Source organism: Pleurodeles waltl, chromosome 2_1 (assembly GCF_031143425.1).
Source record: "Pleurodeles waltl isolate 20211129_DDA chromosome 2_1, aPleWal1.hap1.20221129, whole genome shotgun sequence".
NCBI classification, from domain to species: Eukaryota; Metazoa; Chordata; class Amphibia; order Caudata; family Salamandridae; genus Pleurodeles; species Pleurodeles waltl.
Genome location: NC_090438.1, coordinates 727,220,390 through 727,245,523, shown reverse-complemented (window position 1 = coordinate 727,245,523; position 25,134 = coordinate 727,220,390). Strand labels below are relative to the sequence as shown.

The window sequence follows — 25,134 nt, the reverse complement described above, 5'->3', positions numbered from 1 at the left end:
CCTCATGAAGGGTACCCTGATTGAGGGCTTTGGATTCTCCACTGAGGAGTATAGGATTAGATTCAGGGGGGCTCAAAAATCCTCGAGCCAGACCTGGGTTGACTTTGTAGACTACTCAGTGAAAACACTAGATGGTTGGATTCAAGGCAGTGGTGTAAGTAATTATGATGGGCTGTACAATTTATTTGTGAAGGAACACCTGTTAAGTAATTGTTTCAATGATAAACTGCATCAGCATCTGGTAGACCTAGGACCAATTTCTCCCCAAGAATTGGGAAAGAAGGCGGACCATTGGGTCAAGACAAGGGTGTCCAAGACTTCAACAGGGGGTGACCAAAAGAAAGGGGTCACAAAGACTCCCCAGGGGAAGGGTGATGAGACAACCAAAATTAAAAATAGTAAAGAGTCTTCTACAGGCCCCCAAAAACCTGCACAGGAGGGTGGGCCCAGAGCCTCTTCACAAAACAATGGGTACAAGGGTAAAAACTTTGATCCCAAAAAGGCCTGGTGTCATAGCTGTAAACAGCATGGACACCAAACTGGAGACAAGGCCTGTCCCAAGAAAGGTTCCACTCCAAACTCCCATCCAGGTAACACTGGTATGGCTAGTCTCCAAGTGGGATCAACAGTGTGCCCAGAGCAAATCAGGGTCCACACTGAAGCTACTCTAGTTTCTGAGGGTGGGGTGGATTTAGCCACACTAGCTGTCTGGCCGCCTAACATGCAAAAATACAGACAGCAACTCTTAATTAATGGGACTAGAATAGAGGGCCTGAGGGATACAGGTGCCAGTGTCACCATGGTGACAGAGAAACTGGTTTCCCCTGGCCAATACCTGACTGGAAAAACTTACACAGTCACCAACGCTGACAATCAGAGAAAAGTACATCCCATGGCAATGGTTACTTTAGAATGGGGAGGGGTCAATGGCCTGAAACAGGTGGTGGTCTCCTCAAATATCCCAGTGGACTGTCTGCTTGGAAATGACCTGGAGTCCTCAGCATGGGCTGAGGTAGAACTAAAAACCCATGCAGCAATGCTGGGTATCCCTGAACTGGTGTGTGTGAAAACAAGAGCACAATGCAAGGCACAGGGTGAACAAGTAGAGCTGGAGTCTGGAAGAATGGCCCAGCCTACCAAGAGAACAGGAAAGTCAGTTGGGAAACCAACTGCAACACAGCAAAAGAAAGGGAACCTCTCTTCTCAGGAAGAAGTTCTGCCCTCTGAGGGAACTGAGCCTTTGGGGCTTGAACCTTATCAGGTTGAGCTCTTAGGCCCAGGGGGACCCTCAAGGGAGGAGCTGTGTAAGGGACAAGAAACCTGTCCCTCTCTTGAAGGCCTTAGGCAGCAAGCTGCTGAAGAGTCCAAGGGCAAGAAAAGTGGAACACACAGGGTCTATTGGGAAGATGGACTCCTGTACACTGAGGCCAGAGTCCCCAAACCTGGTGCCACTAGGAGAGTGGTAGTGCCTCAGCTGTTCAGAGAGTTCATCCTAACATTGGCCCATGACATTCCCCTTGCTGGACATTTGGGACAAACCAAGACGTGGGAGAGGCTAGTCAACCACTTCTACTGGCCCAATATGTCCAACATGGTTAAGGAGTTTTGCCTCTCCTGCCCCACCTGTCAAGCCAGTGGTAAGACAGGTGGGCACCCAAAGGCCCCCCTCATTCCACTTCCAGTGGTGGGGGTCCCCTTTGAAAGAGTGGGTGTGGACATAGTTGGTCCACTGGAACCTCCCACAGCCTCAGGAAATATGTATATCCTGGTAGTAGTGGATCATGCTACCAGGTATCCTGAAGCTATTCCCCTTAGGTCGACTACTGCCCCTGCAGTAGCCAAGGCCCTCATTGGTATCTTTACCAGAGTGGGTTTCCCTAAGGAGGTGGTGTCTGACAGAGGTACCAACTTCATGTCAGCATACCTGAAACATATGTGGAATGAGTGTGGAGTGACTTATAAATTCACTACACCTTACCATCCACAAACTAATGGCTTAGTTGAGAGATTCAACAAGACATTAAAGGGCATGATCATGGGGCTCCCAGAAAAACTCAAAAGGAGATGGGATGTCCTCTTGCCATGTCTGCTTTTCGCTTACAGAGAGGTGCCACAGAAGGGAGTAGGATTCTCACCCTTTGAACTTCTGTTTGGTCATCCTGTAAGGGGACCACTTGCTCTTGTTAAAGAAGGCTGGGAGAGACCTCTCCATGAGCCTAAACAAGACATAGTGGACTATGTACTTGGCCTTCGCTCTAGAATGGCAGAGTACATGGAAAAGGCAACCAAAAACCTTGAGGCCAGCCAACAGCTCCAGAAGTTTTGGTATGACCAAAAGGCTGCACTGGTTGAGTTCCAACCAGGGCAGAAAGTCTGGGTTCTGGAGCCTGTGGCTCCCAGGGCACTCCAGGACAAATGGAGTGGCCCTTACCCAGTACTAGAAAGGAAGAGTCAGGTCACCTACCTGGTGGACCTGGGCACAAGCAGGAGCCCCAAGAGGGTGATCCATGTGAACCGCCTTAAGCTCTTCCATGACAGGGCTGATGTGAATCTGTTGATGGTAACCGATGAGGATCAGGAGGCAGAGAGTGAACCTCTCCCTGATCTTCTGTCATCAGACCCAAAAGATGGCACAGTAGATGGAGTGATCTACTCAGACACCCTCTCTGGCCAACAGCAAGCTGATTGTAGGAGAGTCCTACAACAGTTTCCTGAACTCTTCTCCTTAACCCCTGGTCAGACACACCTGTGTACCCATGATGTGGACACAGGAGACAGCATGCCTGTCAAGAACAAAATCTTTAGACAATCTGACCATGTTAAGGAAAGCATCAAGGTGGAAGTCCACAAGATGCTGGAATTGGGAGTAATTGAGCGCTCTGACAGCCCCTGGGCTAGCCCAGTGGTCTTAGTCCCCAAACCTCACACCAAAGATGGAAAGAAAGAGATGAGGTTTTGTGTGGACTACAGAGGGCTCAATTCTGTCACCAAGACAGATGCTCATCCAATTCCAAGAGCTGATGAGCTCATAGACAAATTAGGTGCTGCCAAATTCCTAAGTACCTTTGACTTGACAGCAGGGTACTGGCAAATAAAAATGGCACCTGGAGCAAAAGAGAAAACAGCATTCTCCACACCTGATGGGCATTATCAGTTTACTGTTATGCCCTTTGGTTTAAAGAATGCCCCTGCCACCTTCCAAAGGTTGGTGAATCAAGTCCTTGCTGGCTTGGAGTCCTTTAGCACAGCTTATCTTGATGATATTGCTGTCTTTAGCTCCACCTGGCAGGATCACCTGGTCCACCTGAAGAAGGTTTTGAAGGCTCTGCAATCTGCAGGCCTCTCTATCAAGGCATCCAAATGCCAGATAGGGCAGGGAACTGTGGTTTACTTGGGCCACCTTGTAGGTGGAGGCCAAGTTCAGCCACTCCAACCCAAGATCCAGACTATTCTGGACTGGGTAGCTCCAAAAACCCAGACTCAAGTCAGGGCATTCCTTGGCTTGACTGGGTATTACAGGAGGTTTGTGAAGGGATATGGATCCATTGTGACAGCCCTCACTGAACTCACCTCCAAGAAAATGCCCAAGAAAGTGAACTGGACTGTGGAATGCCAACAGGCCTTTGACACCCTGAAACAGGCAATGTGCTCAGCACCAGTTCTAAAAGCTCCAGATTATTCTAAGCAGTTCATTGTGCAGACTGATGCCTCTGAACATGGGATAGGGGCAGTTTTGTCCCAAACAAATGATGATGGCCTTGACCAGCCTGTTGCTTTCATTAGCAGGAGGTTACTCCCCAGGGAGCAGCGTTGGAGTGCCATTGAGAGGGAGGCCTTTGCTGTGGTTTGGTCCCTGAAGAAGCTGAGACCATACCTCTTTGGGACTCACTTCCTAGTTCAAACTGACCACAGACCTCTCAAATGGCTGATGCAAATGAAAGGTGAAAATCCTAAACTGTTGAGGTGGTCCATCTCCCTACAGGGAATGGACTTTATAGTGGAACACAGACCTGGGACTGCCCATGCCAATGCAGATGGCCTTTCCAGGTTCTTCCACTTAGAAAATGAAGACTCTCTTGGGAAAGGTTAGTCTCATCCTCTTTCGTTTGGGGGGGGTTGTGTAAGGAAATGCCTCCTTGGCATGGTTGCCCCCTGACTTTTTGCCTTTGCTGATGCTATGTTTACAATTGAAAGTGTGCTGAGGCCTGCTAACCAGGCCCCAGCACCAGTGTTCTTTCCCTAACCTGTACTTTTGTATCCACAATTGGCAGACCCTGGCATCCAGATAAGTCCCTTGTAACTGGTACTTCTAGTACCAAGGGCCCTGATGCCAAGGAAGGTCTCTAAGGGCTGCAGCATGTCTTATGCCACCCTGGAGACCTCTCACTCAGCACAGACACACTGCTTGCCAGCTTGTGTGTGCTAGTGAGGACAAAACGAGTAAGTCGACATGGCACTCCCCTCAGGGTGCCATGCCAGCCTCTCACTGCCTATGCAGTATAGGTAAGACACCCCTCTAGCAGGCCTTACAGCCCTAAGGCAGGGTGCACTATACCATAGGTGAGGGTACCAGTGCATGAGCATGGTACCCCTACAGTGTCTAAACAAAACCTTAGACATTGTAAGTGCAGGGTAGCTGTAGGAAGTTGGCTCTGTATGTGCTATTTCAAAGTAAGGAATAGCATGCACAGAGTCCAAGGGTTCCCCTTAGAGGTAAAATAGTGGTAAAAATAGATAATACTAATGCTCTATTTTGTGGTAGTGTGGTCGAGCAGTAGGCTTATCCAAGGAGTAGTGTTAAGCATTTGTTGTACATACACATAGACAATAAATGAGGTACACACACTCAGAGACAAATCCAGCCAATAGGTTTTTATATAGAAAAATATCTTTTCTTAGTTTATTTTAAGAACCACAGGTTCAAATTCTACATGTAATATCTCATTCGAAAGGTATTGCAGGTAAGTACTTTAGGAACTTCAAATCATCAAAATTGCATGTATACTTTTCAAGTTATTCACAAATAGCTGTTTTAAAAGTGGACACTTAGTGCAATTTTCACAGTTCCTAGGGGAGGTAAGTATTTGTTAGGTTAACCAGGTAAGTAAGACACTTACAGGGCTTAGTTCTTGGTCCAAGGTAGCCCACCGTTGGGGGTTCAGAGCAACCCCAAAGTCACCACACCAGCAGCTCAGGGCCGGTCAGGTGCAGAGTTCAAAGTGGTGCCCAAAACACATAGGCTAGAATGGAGAGAAGGGGGTGCCCCGGTTCCGGTCTGCTTGCAGGTAAGTACCCGCGTCTTCGGAGGGCAGACCAGGGGGGTTTTGTAGGGCACCGGGGGGGACACAAGTCCACACAGAAATTTCACCCTCAGCAGCGCGGGGGCGGCCGGGTGCAGTGTAGAAACAAGCGTCGGGTTTTCAATGTTAGTCTATGAGAGATCTCGGGATCTCTTCAGCGCTGCAGGCAGGCAAGGGGGGGATTCCTCGGGGAAACCTCCACTTGGACAAGGGAGAGGGACTCCTGGGGGTCACTTCTCCAGTGAAAGTCCGGTCCTTCAGGTCCTGGGGGCTGCGGGTGCAGGGTCTCTCCCAGGCGTCGGGACTTTAGGTTCAAAGAGTCGCGGTCAGGGGAAGCCTCGGGATTCCCTCTGCAGGCGGCGCTGTGGGGGCTCAGGGGGGACAGGTTTTGGTACTCACAGTATCAGAGTAGTCCTGGGGTCCCTCCTGAGGTGTCGGATCTCCACCAGCCGAGTCGGGGTCGCCGGGTGCAGTGTTGCAAGTCTCACGCTTCTTGCGGGGAGCTTGCAGGGTTCTTTAAAGCTGCTGGAAACAAAGTTGCAGCTTTTCTTGGAGCAGCTCCGCTGTCCTCGGGAGTTTCTTGTCTTTTCGAAGCAGGGGCAGTCCTCAGAGGATGTCGAGGTCGCTGGTCCCTTTGGAAGCGTCGCTGGAGCAGGATCTTTGGAAGGCAGGAGACAGGCCGGTGAGTTTCTGGAGCCAAGGCAGTTGTCGTCTTCTGGTCTTCCTCTGCAGGGGTTTTTCAGCTAGGCAGTCCTTCCTCTTGTAGTTGCAGGAATCTGATTTTCTAGGGTTCAGGGTAGCCCTTAAATACTAAATTTAAGGGCGTGTTTAGGTCTGGGGGGTTAGTAGCCAATGGCTACTAGCCCTGAGGGTGGGTACACCCTCTTTGTGCCTCCTCCCAAGGGGAGGGGGTCACAATCCTAACCCTATTGGGGGAATCCTCCATCTGCAAGATGGAGGATTTCTAAAAGTTAGAGTCACTTCAGCTCAGGACACCTTAGGGGCTGTCCTGACTGGCCAGTGACTCCTCCTTGTTTTTCTCATTATTTTCTCCGGCCTTGCCGCCAAAAGTGGGGCCTGGCCGGAGGGGGCGGGCAACTCCACTAGCTGGAGTGTCCTGCTGGGTTGGCACAAAGGAGGTGAGCCTTTGAGGCTCACCGCCAGGTGTGACAATTCCTGCCTGGGGGAGGTGTTAGCATCTCCACCCAGTGCAGGCTTTGTTACTGGCCTCAGAGTGACAAAGGCACTCTCCCCATGGGGCCAGCAACATGTCTCGGTTTGTGGCAGGCTGCTAAAACTAGTCAGCCTACACAGATAGTCGGTTAAGTTTCAGGGGGCACCTCTAAGGTGCCCTCTGGGGTGTATTTTACAATAAAATGTACACTGGCATCAGTGTGCATTTATTGTGCTGAGAAGTTTGATACCAAACTTCCCAGTTTTCAGAGTAGCCATTATGGTGCTGTGGAGTTCGTGTTTGACAGACTCCCAGACCATATACTCTTATGGCTACCCTGCACTTACAATGTCTAAGGTTTTGTTTAGACACTGTAGGGGTACCATGCTCATGCACTGGTACCCTCACCTATGGTATAGTGCACCCTGCCTTAGGGCTGTAAGGCCTGCTAGAGGGGTGGCTTACCTATACTGCATAGGCAGTGAGAGGCTGGCATGGCACCCTGAGGGGAGTGCCATGTCGACTTACTCGTTTTGTCCTCACTAGCACACACAAGCTGGCAAGCAGTGTGTCTGTGCTGAGTGAGAGGTCTCCAGGGTGGCATAAGACATGCTGCAGCCCTTAGAGACCTTCCTTGGCATCAGGGCCCTTGGTACTAGAAGTACCAGTTACAAGGGACTTATCTGGATGCCAGGGTCTGCCAATTGTGGATACAAAAGTACAGGTTAGGGAAAGAACACTGGTGCTGGGGCCTGGTTAGCAGGCCTCAGCACACTTTCAATTGTAAACTTAGCATCAGCAAAGGCAAAAAGTCAGGGGGCAACCATGCCAAGGAGGCATTTCCTTACAGTAGCCATAAGAGTATATGGTCTGGGAGTTTGTCAAACACGAACTCCACAGCACCATAATGGCTACACTGAAAACTGGGAAGTTTGGTATCAAACTTCTCAGCACAATAAATGCACACTGATGCCAGTGTACATTTTATTGTAAAATACACCCCAGAGGGCACCTTAGAGGTGCCCCCTGAAACTTAACCGACTATCTGTGTAGGCTGACTAGTTCCAGCAGCCTGCCACACCAGAGACATGTTGCTGGCCCCATGGGGAGAGTGCCTTTGTCACTCTGAGGCCAGTAACAAAGCCTGCACTGGGTGGAGATGCTAACACCTCCCCCAGGCAGGAGCTGTAACACCTGGCGGTGAGCCTCAAAGGCTCACCCCTTTGTCACAGCACCGCAGGACACTCCAGCTAGTGGAGTTGCCCGCCCCCTCCGGCCCGGCCCCCACTTTTGGCGGCAAGGCCGGAGAAAATAATGAGAATAACAAGGAGGAGTCACTGGCCAGTCAGGACAGCCCCTAAGGTGTCCTGAGCTGAGGTGACTCTGACTTTTAGAAATCCTCCATCTTGCAGATGGAGGATTCCCCCAATAGGGTTAGGATTGTGACCCCCTCCCCTTGGGAGGAGGCACAAAGAGGGTGTACCCACCCTCAGGGCTAGTAGCCATTGGCTACTAACCCCCCCGACCTAAACACGCCCTTAAATTTAGTATTTAAGGGCTACCCTGAACCCTAGAAAATTAGATTCCTGCAACTACAAGAAGAAGGACTGCCTAGCTGAAAACCCCTGCAGAGGAAGACCAGAAGACGACAACTGCCTTGGCTCCAGAAACTCACCGGCCTGTCTCCTGCCTTCCAAAGATCCTGCTCCAGCGACGCCTTCCAAAGGGACCAGCGACCTCGACATCCTCTGAGGACTGCCCCTGCTTCGAAAAGACAAGAAACTCCCGAGGACAGCGGACCTGCTCCAAGAAAGGCTGCAACTTTGTTTCCAGCTGCCTTGAAAGAACCCTGCAAGCTCCCCGCAAGAAGCGTGAGACTTGCAACACTGCACCCGGCGACCCCGACTCGGCTGGTGGAGATCCAACACCTCAGGAGGGACCCCAGGACTACTCTGATACTGTGAGTACCAAAACCTGTCCCCCCTGAGCCCCCACAGCGCCGCCTGCAGAGGGAATCCCGAGGCTTCCCCTGACCGCGACTCTTTGAATCCTAAGTCCCGACGCCTGGGAGAGACCCTGCACCCGCAGCCCCCAGGACCTGAAGGACCGGACTTTCACTGGAGAAGTGACCCCCAGGAGTCCCTCTCCCTTGCCCAAGTGGAGGTTTCCCCGAGGAACCCCCCCCCTTGCCTGCCTGCAGCGCTGAAGAGATCCCGAGATCTCTCATAGACTAACATTGCGAACCCGACGCCTGTTTCTACACTGCACCCGGCCGCCCCCGCGCTGCTGAGGGTGAAATTTCTGTGTGGGCTTGTGTCCCCCCCGGTGCCCTACAAAACCCCCCTGGTCTGCCCTCCGAAGACGCGGGTACTTACCTGCAAGCAGACCGGAACCGGGGCACCCCCTTCTCTCCATTCTAGCCTATGTGTTTTGGGTACCACTTTGAACTCTGCACCTGACCGGCCCTGAGCTGCTGGTGTGGTGACTTTGGGGTTGCTCTGAATCCCCAACGGTGGGCTACCTTGGACCAAGAACTGAACCCTGTAAGTGTCCTACTTACCTGGTAAAACTAACAAAAACTTACCTCCCCCAGGAACTGTGAAAATTGCACTAAGTGTCCACTTTTAAAACAGCTATTTGTCAATAACTTGAAAAGTATACATGCAATTTTTATGATTTGAAGTTCCTAAAGTACTTACCTGCAATACCTTTCGAACAAGATATTACATGTTAAATTTGAACCTGTAGTTCTTAAAATAAACTAAGAAAAGATATTTTTCTATACAAAACCTATTGGCTGGATTTGTCTCTGAGTGTGTGTACCTCATTGATTGTCTATGTGTATGTACAACAAATGCTTAACACTACTCCTTGGATAAGCCTACTGCTCGACCACACTACCACAAAATAGAGCATTAGTATTATCTATTTTTACCACTATTTTACCTCTAAGGGGAACCCTTGGACTCTGTGCATGCTATTCCTTACTTTGAAATAGCACATACAGAGCCAACTTCCTACAGGAACCAAGGCTGCACTCTCGGAAATCGATGCATCACCTTGCAGCGTGGAAATAAACAACACATCATATTTGTTTTACCGGAAAATAAAACTGACACATTGTCCTTTTTTCTGATGCATCTCCTCTGTGTCCCCTCTGTGCCGTTATTTTTTATGCATTCCAGGTACTGTGTGTTAAAAGGATTCAACCTCTTGCTTTTGTGGATTAAGACTCATTTAAACCTTTAAAAAGTGATATCTTGACTTGTTCATATTGGGTTTTTGTCGTTTTGGTCTCATTTCATTCAAATAAATATTATCTATTTTCCTAAACAGGTGTGGAGTGCTTTTTATGGTGTTTGCACTGTTACTGTATGGGTTATTGCACAAATACTTTACACATTGCTTTCTAAGTTAAACTAGCCTGCACTGTGCCAAGCTGTCAGAGGGTGAGCACAGGATAATTTAGGTTGTGTTGTGCCTTATCCTGACTAGGATTGTGGTTCCTAATTGGACAGAGTGCATACCTCTACCAACTATAGACCCAATTTCTAGCATTGGTGGCAGTGGTGGGATAGGACTTCAGTTTTTGCAGTCTCATACAATAGCTACGTATACACTACTTACCCACATTTAAATACCATTTCGATTTTGTTTTCTTTTTCTGCAACCTTCCCTGCTTCGCATTTTTAATACGTCCTGTATATCATGTTTCTGGCTGGTTCTACAAGTGGATCCATGGAGTTTGAGCTGGAGGATTACACAGTTAGCTAGTTGAGAAGCTTTTGCAAAGGGATGGGAGTATCTGCCTGACGAGCCACAAAGAAGGTGGAGTATGAAATGGCGCTGAGGGCCTGGGCAGAGTCACGCACCAGAGAGGATGATGAGTTGGGGGAGCCTGTGAATGGTTCTTCCGAGGTGTTACCTGCAGCAGTTGAGGGGGGACACCCCTGGATTTGTGCCACCTGGGAGGGCAGGAAGCAGCATCTTCAGTCATGGCCTGACGTGAGAGGAAAGGAGAGAAAATTCCAGCTGCAGTTGACAAAATTAAAATTACAGGCTGAGACGAAGCCAAGCAAGCTGAAAGGGAAGCTGAAAGAGCCTTAGCAGATAAGACACTACTTCTGCCTCATGAACTGACTCAAAAAGAGCTGGAACTCAAGGCCAGGCAGATTCCAGCAGTAATGGTGGCAGCATACGTGCAGCACCTGATGGATACAAGTAGGTTCGTATAACTGTACCCAGTTATATGGTGGAAGATGATATTGATAAGTGGTTTTCTGCTTTTGAAGTTACACTGAGGGAACATGGGGTTCTTGAATGGCACTGGGGGACAAGTCTGTGGAAACGTGCGCCGACACTTGAGAAGGACACACTTCTAACATTAGAGGTTGGGGACCAGATCAGGTAAACTCCCATGAAAGCCATTTTGATTGCCAAATTTGGACTAACCCCTGAGAAGTATCGCCAAAGATTTGGGGACAGTCAGAAGCTCACCAGCCAATCCCGGGTAGATTCATTGATTACTCCAGTTCGGCACTGAATTGCTGGTGCTGGGCAGCAAAGTCAGTGATTATGTTGGTTGTACAATTTAATACTGAGAGAGCACATGCTCAGTACTTGTTTTACAGAGTTGCGCTAGTACCTAGTTGACAGTAAGCTGATTGATCCCAGGAAGCTTGCTGCAGAGGCAGACCTCTGTGCTAGCACCAGAGTGTCCAAAAAGGTATTTGGGGGGACACCCACAAAGGTGGTCAACGTTTCCAACAGAAGAAAGAGGGGGGAGAAAACACTTAAAAATAAGGAGCTCTCTGAAGACCCGCAAAATAATTCTCAAGGAAGTAGTGGTAATCAGTCTCAGTCTGATCCTTAGAAGAAAGGGTTCTTTGACCATAAGACAGGGAGGTTTGTACCCTAATGTGCAGCGTGCTCAAAGTATGGAGACTCTAAGGGCGACTCCAAATGTCCCTAGAGGGCACAGACCCCCCACTGGTGTGCAGACACCTGGGTTGGCCAGTGTAGCGCTTGGGGAGGAGATAGTCCCAGATAGTTTTTGGGAACAGATAGCGGTAACCCTAGTGTTTGTGGGGAATACAGATATGGTGCCAAAAGCTCACATGCATGCCAATACTTCCAAGTATAACTAGTGGGTCACCATTAATGGGCAACAGGTGGAGGATCTGCGTGCCACAGGAGCCAGCATGACAGCTGTCAAGTGTCAGCTGGTGTCAGCAGAGCAGGTCTTACCGAACACGCTCACCAAGTCATAGTTGCTGACAATTGCGAGAGCCATCTACTGGTGGCTCTGGTTCATTGAATTGGGGCTGGTTCTCTGGCACTCTGAAAGTAGCAGTGAGCCCTGCCATGCCTGTAGATTGCCTGTTAGACAATGACCTGGACCACACTGCCTGGAAGGAGGTATAGCTCAGGTTTCACATGGAGATGATGGTATTGCCTGAGTGGGTCTGTATGACCACATGGTCCATGGCTGTCCGGGAGGGGAGTCAAGGGTGTCTGGAGCCTGGAAGAATGGCCCAGAGAGCTACCAAGGAGAGGGGCAGGGGACATTGGAAACCAGTCCCTGAAGTTCCCACGGTGGAGGTTGATGGGGTCCCTGAGGAGGACGCCTCTGAGCCAACCGGGGAGGACATTGCTGCCCTTGGCGACCTACCTGAGCTTGCTGGCTGGCAAGTTTAAGGTGGGCCTACCAGGGAGGAATTCTGCAAAGCGCATAGAGTGTCCTACTCTTGAAGGCTTGAGGTGACAGGCCTCAGCCCAGGCAGCAGGTAAAGCTTCTGGGGATCACCTAATCTACTGGGAGAATGATATGTACAGTGAGCCTAAGGCTCCGGGTGCTGGGGAGGCACATGTGCTGGTGGCCCCCCACTGTTACTGAGCCTTTGTACTGGATTTGGCTCACAACATGCCCCAGGCAGGACATTTAGAACAAGACGACCTTTGCCAGGCTTGCCCTTCACTGTTATTGCCCCCGAATGAACATAGCCTCAAATATATTCTGCAGGTCCTGTTCCCACCTGCCAGGCCAGTGGGAAGTCAGGGAAGAAGCTGAAAGCTCTCCTGATCCTACTTCCCTCGTTGGCACCGCCTTTGAAAGTGTGGGCATTTACGTCCTTGGTACATTGATCCCCAAGACAGCCCTAGGCAACAGGTTCATCCTGGTCTTAGTGGATCATGCCACATGCTACCCAGAGGCAATCTTTCTGAGGATAGTGACTGCACCTGTGTTGACCAGAACTCTGATGGGGATCTTTACCCGTGTGGGATTCTTCAAAGAGAGTGTCTGACAGAGACACTAACTTCATGTCTGAGTGCATGAAGTCCATGTAGGATGCGTGTGGTGTAATGTATAAGTTCACCACACCCTATCACCCCCAATCCAGTGGTCTAGTTGAGAGGTTCAATAAGACCTTGAATGACATGATTGCAAGCCTACCTGATGCCATGAGGTATAAGTGGGACGTCCTCTTGCCATGCCTTCTCTTTGCCTACAGGGAGGTGCCACAGAAGGGAATAGGGTCCAGTCCCTTCGAATGTCTCTCTGGCCACCCTGTCAGGGGACCGCTTAGCAGTGTCAAGGAGGGGTGGGAGAAAGCTCCCAGGAAAGCCTCCTTGGACGTGGTCAGCCAAATGTTGGCCCTCCGGAACCACATACACCGCTTCTGGAAAAACCTGGTTGGTTGTGGCAAGTTGCAGGCCCTCCAGGCCAAGATTGAAACCAACATGGCCTGGCAACCACCTAAAACCCAAACCAAAGTGAGAGCCTGCCTTGGCCTCACAGGCTTCCACAGAAGATTTGTTAAGGTATATGGCACCATTGTTGCCCCTTTACTGAGCTCACTTCTAAGAAGCAGCCCAGATTGGTGATGTGGACAGAGGCTTGTCCGAAAGCCTTTTAGTCTCTCAAGGAAGCCATGTGCTTAGCACCTATGCTTAGGGCCCCTGATTACTCCAAGGAATTCATTGTGCATATGGACGCTTCAGAGCATGGCACAGGGGCAGTCTTAGCACAGCGGAATGAGGAGGGCTGAGACCAACAAGTAACCGTCATTAGCAGGAGGTTACTTCCACGGGAATAAAAGTGGAGTGCCATTGAAAGAGAAGCATTTGCTGTGGTCTGAGCACTGAAGAAGCTGAGACCATACCTGTTTGGGACTCACTTCCGGGTTCAGACAGACCACATACCCCTCAGATGGCTCATGCAAATGGGGGATAAAAATCCTAAACTCTTGAGGTGGTCCGGCTCCCTACAGGGCATGGACTTTACGGTGGAGCATTGCACACGGGCTGACCACGCCAACGCTGATGGCCTCTCCAGATTCTTCCGCCTTCGTGAAGAGTGCTCCCAAGGGGTTAGGTAGATCTCTCCACTTTCAGCTGGGGGTATACTTGTTAGACCTGACAGCCCTAGGGTGGTCTTCTCCCAACTTTCTGCCTGCCTTCCTCCATTTTTCTGATCTTGTTTTTGCTGGTTTTAGGACGCACTTTACCACACTGACCAGTGCAAAAGTGCCTGTGCTCTCTCCCCTAAACATAACATTGCCTCATACCCAATTGTCATATTTAATTTACCTATAAGTCCCTCGTAAAGTGCACCATGTGCCTGTAAATTAAATGCTACTAGTGGACCTACAGCACTGATTGTGCCACCCACATAAGTAGCCCCTTAAGTGTCTCATGGCTGCCATTGCAAGGTGTGTGTGTGCAGTTTCACTGACTTGGCATTTAAAACTACTTGCCTTAAATTCCCCTTTTTTACATATATCACCCTAAGGTAGGCCCTAGGTAATCTATAGGGCAGTTTACTATGTAAGTACAAGGCAGGACATGTACTTGTAAGTTTTGGTGAAAAACTCCCAAAGTTGTTTTTTTTTTTTTCACTAATGTGAGGCCTGCTTCTCTCATTGGGCTGCATTGGAAATTCCCTTATATACTTTTAAGTGGTAATTTCTGATCTAAGAAGAGTAGCCTTGTCATGTTTGGTATGGTTGGAGCAGTAATGAAAATCCAGTTTCCTGGTGAAGTTGGATTTAACATTACTATTTTAGAAATGCCGCTTTCAGAAAGCAGACATTTCTCTGCAGTTACTGCTCTCTGTGCCTTATAGCCTGTCTCCAATCCACGTCTGGTCTGTGCTGATTTACAGCTGCCTTTGTGCATCCACCCAGACAGCCATAAACACAGGACACTCAGCTGCATTCATCTGCATACTGATGGGTCTTCCTGGGCAAGAAGGGTGGAGGGCCTCTCGCTTACACTTCAAATGCTAGAGCCCTGACCTCACACAAAAGACTGATCACTCCCCACTGATCTCCTGGTTGACAGGGCTGGGTTGAAAAGGGAACTTATGCACTTCAAAACCACTCTTTAAATTTTCCTCCACTTCAAAGGCACATTTGGGTATATATACTGCTGGGTCTATAACTTCACCAAGTAAGACACTTCTGGACCTAGATCTGAACTCTGTCAGAGGGATTGCCTTGCTGCCGAAAGGACTCATCTGGACTGCTTTGCTGACTGGACTGCTCTCCTGCTTGTTGCCCTGCTGGCCCCTGACTCTGCTGGAAGGACGTTTCCTTCCCCCACAAGTGTTCTTCAAAGGCTTTTTCTAAACTTGCCTCCAGTTGTTAAGTCTCAGGAAGATCAAAGCTTCACCAAAGAAAGAAATCCATTGCGTTGGAAAATCGACACAGGGCCTGCAAAAATTGATGCAGCGCCTGCCTCGCAGCTGAAAAATCACTGCACAGGCTACCGGATCAACACGGCCTGCTCCACCCTACCAGCGCATTTTGGATTTTCCACTCATCACCCCTGGGTGTCAAAATATCCCCGCATTGCAGTGAGCTTCCGGAAGTCGTCACATCACCTTGCCGCGTCGAAGTAAACAACACATTGCCTTTGCCGCGCCAGAAAAATCGACACATTGCCTTATTTTCCAATGCATCTCCTTTTCTGCAGCCCCTCTGCATCATTATTTTTAACATATCCCAGGTACTGTGTTTAGAAGGATACAACGACTGATTCTTGTGGATTAAGACTCATTTAAACCTTCAAAAAGTGATAGCTTGACTTGTGCATATTGGATTTTTGACATTTTGGTCTTATTTAATTCAGTTAAATATTATCTACTTTTGTAAACTGGTGTGGAGTGCTTTTTGTTGTGTTTTTACTGTGTTACTTTGAGTTGTTGCACAAATAATTTACACATTGCCTTCTAGTTTAAGCCTGCCTGCTCTGTGCCAATCTCCCAGAGGCTGAGTACATGATAATTTAGATTGTGTTGTGACTTACCCTGGCTAGGATTGTGGTCCCTGCTCAGACAGAGTGCATACCTCTGCCAACAAGAGACCCAAATTCTAACAGGTCCGTTTTCAGAACTGGTTTGAATTTATAATCCAATTTCAACTCCTTCATGCCCTCTTTGGCCAGAGCACAGACAGTGTACAGGTGCAATCCTCCAAATTCTAAATGTGTTTACATCTTATATTCAGGGATCGTGGCGTGTGTTTTCAATATTGTAACACAGCAGCAGCTCTATAATATTACTGCACATAATCTCTGCGCACCCTCCAGTTTCTCATATGTGAAGTCCTGTTATGATGTAAAAAGATGTTGCATGAAATTTAAACACAACAGTTCGCTGCAAAATGTATCTAATAGACTCTCACACATCACCCACATTAAAAACAAATTGAAGGAAAACATACTAAAACAGTCTGTTTAAGAATTTTTCAATGTCATCAGGGCAGACTCTCTGCAGAACAGATCTGGCTCTGTCAGAGGTCCCCCTAAAAGGCTTGGGCCCTGGGCCATAGCCCACTTTGCTCATGCCTTAAACCGCCTGTCAGTAAACACACACATACCACAAAACATATATCCAGACAGGCCTGGTTGCTTGTCTCAAAGTTTTTCTGGTGTGTATTAATGTATGTTGTCATCTGATGCAATGTAGATCAGTCAACGGGGAGAAGCAGATATGCAGAAATTATGATTTCATTAGTATAAACAAGTTGAAGTCCGGCACACAAAAACAAACAGTCACAGATGTGACACATACATTCAGTATGTATATCACGCTATTGCATGATGCATAATGCAAGGAGACAAGCTTCCTTTGCATCGGTGAACAGAACAATACACAAATATACCAAAGACGTGTATCTGCGAGGTTGTGAGACACATTAAAACTAGATGCTCTGAAGTGGGTCCCATTTACTAGGGACTTGCAGGGGTGCTAAAGTTTGTGCCAGTTGTAGGATATCTTAGTCGATAATATTGTGAGTGTTCGTCTGTTATCTGTAAAATAACAGATAACCTTCCAGGAAGACCCTGTAAGATGTAAACTGGCACACTCTTAATAAGGTGTCAACTAAAGCATGCATCTCATCCGGCCGCTGTGTGTTGGCCACAAGATGTTCCATGTTTTTATACAAAAAGGGAGTGGGGGGTGTTCTTTATACACTTTCTCAAGGACAGACAAGGGGTGCACAATACTACATGTCACATAATGCACAATACTAAAATTACTCTAAACCGATTACAGTTGAGGATTTATCTGGGCAGATTAAAATTGAAATACAACTCCGAAGTTGAATGCATACAAATCAATAGTTTTGGATGGGTGTAACCTTCGGTATTACTCATCATATCTAGTGTTTCGTAACTGTGAGGCAGTTATGGCTGGGTGGCAGAAAAGTGTAGAGAAGTGTTGGATGTCATCAAAGGACAGTGAGTAAGAGAGGTCAAAAGAGGAAATTGTGTTGTGGATTGAGTAGGGTGGTGGTAGAAGGGAGGCCTAATGACAATTCATTGTAACAGCATCCACTGTCAGAGGGGGTGGCCACTGAGATGACAAACCTCCATGGTACTATGTACAACCTTTTATCTTGGTTGAAAGTGAACCAGCCGAATCTTCAACAATGGAGGACTGATAGGCGTTGAGTGCCAGGAAACCACTGTGTTTAATGATTTGGGGAATAAAGTTACACGATGGAAAAAAACCAGAAAGGTAGGTGCCTGGAGAGGTTGTGAGAGGGTGGATTGTGGATTATGAGTATTGGAGGTGGTTTAGCCAGATAGCACAAAGGGTAGAGATGGTCTTTTGAGTGGCATTGGTTTGGGTTTTCTGCCAGGAATGAGCTCTGTATAATAGCTTGATGGAGTGATGATAGAATTTGTGATAATTGGAAATTGTGGGATTTGAGCAAGGACTAAGGCAAGCAGTTCAAGACGGATAATATTTAGGTGTTTTTGATATACCCTATTGTTTCTGTTTTAAAGGTTAGGCCTGAAGTTCTGGATAGTTGGGCCTGGAGCTGGGGCTTTAGCGGTGAAGGTGGAGAAAAGGGTGATTTATTAATGGCAGAGTGATGGCTTTGTCATGTTTTGAAAGGCACTCAAGACACTAAAGGATATAGTGGGGAGAATATGTCTGAGAATTTCAGTGGAATTTTGAGATAGCAGTGCTGAAGGTGGTCAACAGTGGAGGAGAAGAGCTGAGGGAACTTCATAGAAGGGTGAGATGCAAGGGTTACCCCTGTGGGTTTGCAATGGGAGGAGTGCCAGTGAGTGTTTGGTCTGAAAGGAGAGCATTGAGTAAGAGTGCCTGGTGTAGGTTGCTTGTATTTCAGGGTAAGAGGGGACTAAAGGTTGAAGTTGGTGTCCAAGAAGGACCTGGATGATAACCTATTATATATTTGTTGTTTTTGCCTTATGATTACTTCTATCAGTGTATTGATTACTTCTAGCAGTGTATTTCATACAACCACCAGCCTTTATGCATATGAACACATTCTAAGATTAGTACTAATTAAAGTAAGGTTAGTAGAGGCTAGGAAGATCCTTACAACTGAAATGGAGTTTCATCCACGGAGAAGGAGTATTGTTATATTTCCTTTTGTTCCGCAGATTTGGCATGGTTGTTTCATCTACGGAATCTCCAAGCATTAGAATGATAGTTATGATGCAGAACAATAAGTACCTTCTTTTGAATAGGCATGAGCTGCACCTTGTTGTAAATGTTTGTAAATTCCAATTGCAGACAAACACCATTGTGTGACCTAGCAACATTCTGTATTCTATATCTGAAGTTGCATTCTGGGTTCAGTAACTGTTCTGTTTACAATTATACAGGCAATGGAGGTGTCTTCACAAAGAACTGAAGAGGAAAGATCCAATCAAGACAATGTAGATGAAGAAGTAAGTCAGAATACCTGTGTTGATACTATCTTCCTAAAACAGAATATTTTTGTGTTTTGTTAGTTTAATTATTGGAAGAACTCATTACTTAGACAAGATAGATTTGTATAAATTACACAGTCACAAACTTATATTTGTTGCATCTCTCCGTTACAAATAAAATCAGCAAACTCTATGATTTTTACAGTCTACCCTTGTTTACACCTCTCTCCCCTGCCCAAACGTATTGTGAAGCAAGTTCCAGATATGCTTATACAAAAGTAAACCCTCCCTTTACATGCTTATTGATTATTGCTTACATGGGCAATATACCTTCTGTGTCCAGTGCTTAGGGAAACTTATCGATTGAATCCTTTCTGTTTTTTTGGTCTTGTATTGCACCCTGTTCCTGTTGCTTCCAGTAGATGTGTGACAAACAAGATTCACTTAGATCACATGCTAGTATTTAACTTTCCCACCCGCCACCACTGATCATACTCTCATTAGAGACATTACTATGGTCAACAACATTGATTACAGATAGTAAAAAGAATGTTACACCACTCACTCAATGATCATCTGAAAGCAGTTCCTGACTACATGTTTGAATAGTCCAGTAATGCATATGGCTGAGTTGAATTTTCTCACTCCTGAAACACCTTAAAACAGTGGTTCCAAAAATGTTGACTCCTGAGGACCCTCAAGCATTTTGTACAATGTAAGTAAACACCAAACAAATACTCGAATTACCAAAGATAATAATTTTATATTGAAAATATATGCAGAAATTAAACATTTTTAATGGGAAGGGTGGCGCTGCATCTCACAACTAACTTTTCAGTGTTTTATTTTTATTTTATTTACCTACGTTTAATCCTCAAGCCAGATTCTACATTTCCTAACCGATTTCTGTTTGTATTTTTTAGGTACATAAGATCTGAGAAAGCTTTTTCACATAAATATGTGATGGGGAAAGGAAGTAAAACCATAAGGGCCTCTCATCTCTCCATAGCCTCTCTGTCACGTGTAATTCATGTGTTTTGTTTTATAGCACCTCTCATACCAGTGTAGGGTGTCAGGCACAGGGGACTACAAGGTGTCGGATTCACATGTCATCCACATTGGTAGGCATTTTCTAAGAGTGCTTGGTCTGGAGAAACACAAACTCTGGCAGGATTCAGAACATATCAGTGGTTAGTGTTGACTTTAATAATATGAATGCATTTCTGTGCAAGCAATTTTTTTAGCAGCATAGGGAAAATGAAAGACTGGGGGGAAAAAACGTTCTAATTTGTGCCATGGAGTTTGCATGCAGCTCTTTAATGGCCGTTCATAGCTCTCTGTGCTAGATTAAGATTGTAATTTATGAACTTCACAGTAACAAATGAATCTGTTTGACAGAAGCAGTAACCCACCGTGCTATGCATGTAAAATACTGTTCTTTACATGATACACATTTTTTGCAGCAAGCATATTAACCACCTTCGCTACCTTTGAGTCAAAACTGCCACTAGACAAAATTCCCATCTCTCTCCACCAGGTACATTAATTACTGGAGTTATGATGCTTTTATTTTTGCCGGAAAGCTGCTGGATGTACAAGAATTTTGTAGTGCTTTAAAAACTGCTGCACAAAGGAAGTAATAAATATAAAAACATGCATTTGTTTGTTAGGGGTCCCAGCTGGAGAAGTGCCTTCCACCCGGCCCAGGCCTGGAAATGTGTCACAAACCCCTTGGGGGGCTGCAGACCACAGGTTGGGAACCACTGCCTTAAAACATGCTGCTGTGAATAACTTGTTCGCTTCACGTCTAGTCTGTGTGGTTCTGTGAGGGTCCCTCCTACTGCATACCAAGGTGATAATTTTTCTTCCACTCATCCCTAAAACACTTATTAGTCTACAAAAATAAATACCTGTGACAGGGTCCTGTTATTTGTATGTTACCATTTTCTCCCCAACTAGCATATCTGCAGTGATCCATTTTCTTCATAATGGACACAGTCTCACTCTGCTCTGGTAATACCTGGCAGTTGCAAACAGAAGAAGAAGAACTGTAGTTCAATTTTAATTCTGCTTCTGCAGAGCATGCTATCTGTCCTGACTAATTGTCCTTCTTCCTGTAGGACGTTTGAAATGCTTCCATAATTTGAGGGTACTGTTAGCAGTTTTCGTTTCTCCAATGGCTAAAATTAGCTTAGTGTCCTTATACATGTCAGAGAATCCACCAAATCAAAGCATGATCAGTGATATGACTCATCAGGTTTCTACAAGCTGTGTAGGATTTGTTTTGCTTCAGCTCCTTAGTATGAGCTTTGCGTTGGCCATCCAATAAGTGCAGATCTAGAGGCATGCTTTATTGTGAAAGTATTGGACAGGCAGTACAGGCCAATTATTATAGCAGTGAGCTCATGAGCATGTGCATTCAGCGTTCATGCGGCATCTACCACTAAACCCATTTCTGGTGGATACCTTCGGAATTCCCCTAGGCGTCAGACAGCGCAGGAGCCATACATGCGCTAATGTAACTTTCTGTTCTTCTGCACGCTCCAATGCAGTTCTGGAGTGCTGCTCTGCTTCCAAACTTTTTTTTAGTGGCTTACCAATCCTCTAAACTGTTTTTTTTTTGACAGTGTGCTAGTGAAATGTATACTCCATAGACTAAAGACTTCAATCCTTGCCGCATTTACTAGTAGCAGATGTTGATTACGGACGTGCACAAAGTTTATCTCGGTACATTGAATCCACTCATGATTCAGAGTCATGTGACAGATGCTCTTTAGTGCCTCTGAAGGCCATCAGGGAGCACAATGCGAAGCTGTGTGTTGCAGAGCAAAAGAAACTATGACAGTCTCTGGCCTGTTCATAATCCAAGTGCCAGACCTGATACAGGTCACGCACTTGGGTAAGTCAAAAGCAAAAGCAAAAAACAAGCACAAGAAGTCCAGACATGAGTTCTCCCCATCACCACCACTCCTGGGAGAGATCATGCATTCAGCACTCCAGAGGCCTGACTATGTATCTGTAGTCCGACTCCAACCCTGTTCCACTGCTGGAGCTGATGAACCCGAGTTTGCTGTGCCATTGTTGAGTCTGCAGCAGGTTGATGTCTTCACAGATACTGTGTTGCAGCTTTTTTGGACTGTTGCAGGACCCCCTGAGTGCATTTGGGCTTCATGGATCCATCAGGGTCCCTGATTAGACTTCTACTGCAGGGCCTACATCAGCTCATAATGACTAGTTTGGGCCACTGGTACGAAGCCACGGCTCCACACCTTTGCTGAAGGCCACACCAGTTCCGGCCAGTCCTGGATCAGAGTATGACATCACTTTTGATCTGGAGCAGAGTTCTGCTAGAACTCAATCAAGGGCTCGTTATGAGAATACAAGGGACTGGTGTGGTTGATTCTGTGAGGGTGCCTTTGTCTTGACACCAGAACTACAGATGGCATATTACAATTCTGAAATGATGACCTTGAGGCACACATCTTGTTGCCTCTTCATTATCCCAATGCTGGTCTGCATTTGGACCTCCAGGATTCCACTGCCCTTGTTACTTGACTCTGAAATGCTACCAGATGCCCCACTGAGGTCGCTGACTGCAGCTGTGGTCAACAGAGCTGTGAAGAAGTTGGAACTGCAGTAGCCTGTTGTGGAGACCAAAGCAAATTACAGACCTTTTGCAGCCCTGCATACCACTTAAGGGCTTTTGCTGCACTTTAAGGAAGATTTGTCGTAAGCCTGGGTGGTGGTTGTGTTGTCAAAACAACGATCTGATACAGAGACATCTGGTTGCAGATTCCTCACCTTAGAATTTCCCTAGGCTTCAGTCTGGATTCAGAGATTTTTCTCAAGCAGTATCCCTGCGCGTGGTTAGTTGGCCTCGATCGGCTCCGCGTTAGTCGTCTGTGGCGCATATGACTTGGCGGATCCTATATAGGCACCACCCCAGCATGCTGACGTCAGTTCTTTTCTATCTGCGCCAGCCAGCACTGATACGAAGATGAGCTACCCCTCAGTTGTTTTTTGACTGGTCTTTTTCGTCTTTTTGTTGAAGATTTTTGATTGCCTACACTCCTGGTGCATCGAGGATGTCTTTGCGTAAGACTGGGTTTAAGCCCTGCAGATCCTGTCATCGTGTGATGTCCATGGAGGATCTGCACGCATGTGCCTGTGGTGTCTGGAGCATGACCCGAAGTCATGCTCCTGAGTGCCGGGCCATTAATCTGAAAGCTTTGAGGGAGCGGTCCCTAAAGCTCCTTGGGGCCAGGCACTCAGCTCCACGTAGGTCCCGATCGCGGTTGAAAAGAAGGTTCTGGTATCAGTTGCGTAGCCCGCCTGCCCAAATTGTCGTCCCACTCCAAGTCCTTGAGACAATCAGGTAAGTTGAGGCACAAAAAGAAGTCGAAGAAAAGCAAACATTCTTCGACTTCACCCTGCCATCGAGACGAGGGGAAGGGAGTGTTGTTGCTCTAGGCTCCAGCCTCAAAGCCTGCGTCTCGGTCGTCTCTGTGCCTCCCTGAGATTCTGTGAGCCGAAGCGACCCCTGTCTAATTCCTACATTTTTATGAGGCCATGTGCCTCATGTTTGGGCAGTCGAACCCCCCTGGAGCGCCCTCAGGCCCTGTGGGTTAAGAAGGGGCCCCCTCAGGTTCCACTCTGGCAAACTTTGGCCTCAGCTCCAGTTGCACCCGTGGATCGGTTCCTGGATCTGAACTGGCGTCGGTTGTACCACCTTGACTTTCCTCGACTCTGGTTCCGATGTCAACACTTGTGATGCCACCTGTGATCTTGGGTAGTCTTGACTCTATCCTCATTGCCGACACAGAGTCGGATGGGTGTTGCCTAACGCCGATTCTGACTTCGGGGGTATTGCCCCATTAAGTTAGATCCTGACCCTTATTCTTAAGCGTGGGGTTATGATGAGGAATGGGAGGGGTCACTGGACCCTCTAGAATCCCATCTCCAAGATCCTGTGGTCTGGCGTACGGACCTGGGTGAAGCCAGTGGTCTGGATACTTCCCCAGACACTGGCATGCTTTCTCCCCTACAGTGGCTATGGAGGAGGGAGCGTCCTATAAGAGCGGCCAAGGGCCTGGGCCTTAAGCTGCCTTTGGTGTCAAGACTAACCTCTTGACAGAGGGGCTTCAGCCTGGGGCTTTATCCTATAACCCCCTATTGCTCTATAATGAAGCCCTTACGATGTCCTGCTAGGTGAACAGGACTATTGCCCACCACCATCGACCTGCTCCAACTGACCCATCGTTCCTGATGCAACACCTGACCCCTGGGAGCTTGGTTCCCTTCCGCACCCCCGGTTAGGGAATCCAAGAGGCTGGACCAACTTGAAAAGAAGATCATTTCTTCCTCCAGCCTGGCATTGTAGTCCGTGAACACTGCATGCCTGTTGGGCCGTTACTCCCACACACTGATTGATAGCTTCAGGCTGTTTAGGGACAATGTTGACTCTGTTGGAGCAGTTTAAAGATAACAGTGCTGTGGCCCTCTTCATGGGAAACATGCTGTCTCCCACACACCCATTTTACAAACAGTACAGGCAGTTCTGGGGCTATTCCCAGAGTCTTCCTTAATGACTGAGACAGCCTTCCCAACTGGTGCAACAACCGGCCCAGCCTTTTCGGGTCTCAAGCGGATGTGGCAGTGGCACAGGCCATGGCCACCAGAAAGGTCAGTCTTCGTCTTCCTCGTCGATTGCTGCCACATTACTCTGATTCTCCCTCTAGTTGTCTTATGTGGACAGTAGGGGCAGAATACATTTAGTCTACCTGGCTAGTGTGCAGTTACTTTGGGCCATGGGTTCTCTAGGTAGTTCAACATTTTTACATCCTCTGTTTTCTATCTACTTCCCCCTCCTTTTCCTCCCGATTTTGTTCAGACTTCTGCATATCAAGTCACCATCCTTGCTAAGGAGGGTCATTAGCTGCTTGCCAAAGAGACAATAGAGAGGGCCCCCTCCAAGGAGTGTACTCGACCTACTTCTTAATTTTAAAAAAACAATGGTGGGCTCTGACCAATTTCAGAAAGGCAAATTCAAATTGCTGACCTTACCCCAAGTTCTGTCTGTCCTCAGATCAGGAGATTGGATTGTGTCCTTGAACCAGCATGGTGTGTATTTTCTTGTGCCCATTCTGCTGTCCCAAAAGTGTCTTTGCTGCTTTGCAGAGGTCAGAACACTACTGCCATACCCTTCTGCCTCATCCCCACTCTAGGGGTGCTTACAAAGGTGAAAGTGATGATCACAGCTCAACTTTGTATACCATCTTCGCATGTCAGGTATATACATATTCTTATGCCTCAGTGACTGTCTGCTGAAGGTGTGCTCGCCACAGTCAGTCGTGGACTGTCTGCAGATGAGTGTCGCCCTGCTGTTATCCCTGGAATTCTGTCAGCGAGTCTAAATCCCATTCCCTTTATGGGTGTGTTACTGGATATAATGAACTTCAAAGC

General features: G+C 47.4%; 1 protein-coding gene across 1 annotated transcript in view; it reads left to right on the top strand.

Moving 5' to 3' along the window:
* RIOK1 (RIO kinase 1) overlaps positions 1-25,134 on the top strand; it is a 297,153-nt gene that overhangs the window by 212,460 nt on the left and 59,559 nt on the right. The window contains exon 13 of the mRNA XM_069217290.1: positions 18,625-18,690. Coding sequence (XP_069073391.1) covers positions 18,625-18,690 — 66 coding nt within the window. The remainder of the gene's footprint in view (positions 1-18,624; positions 18,691-25,134) is intronic.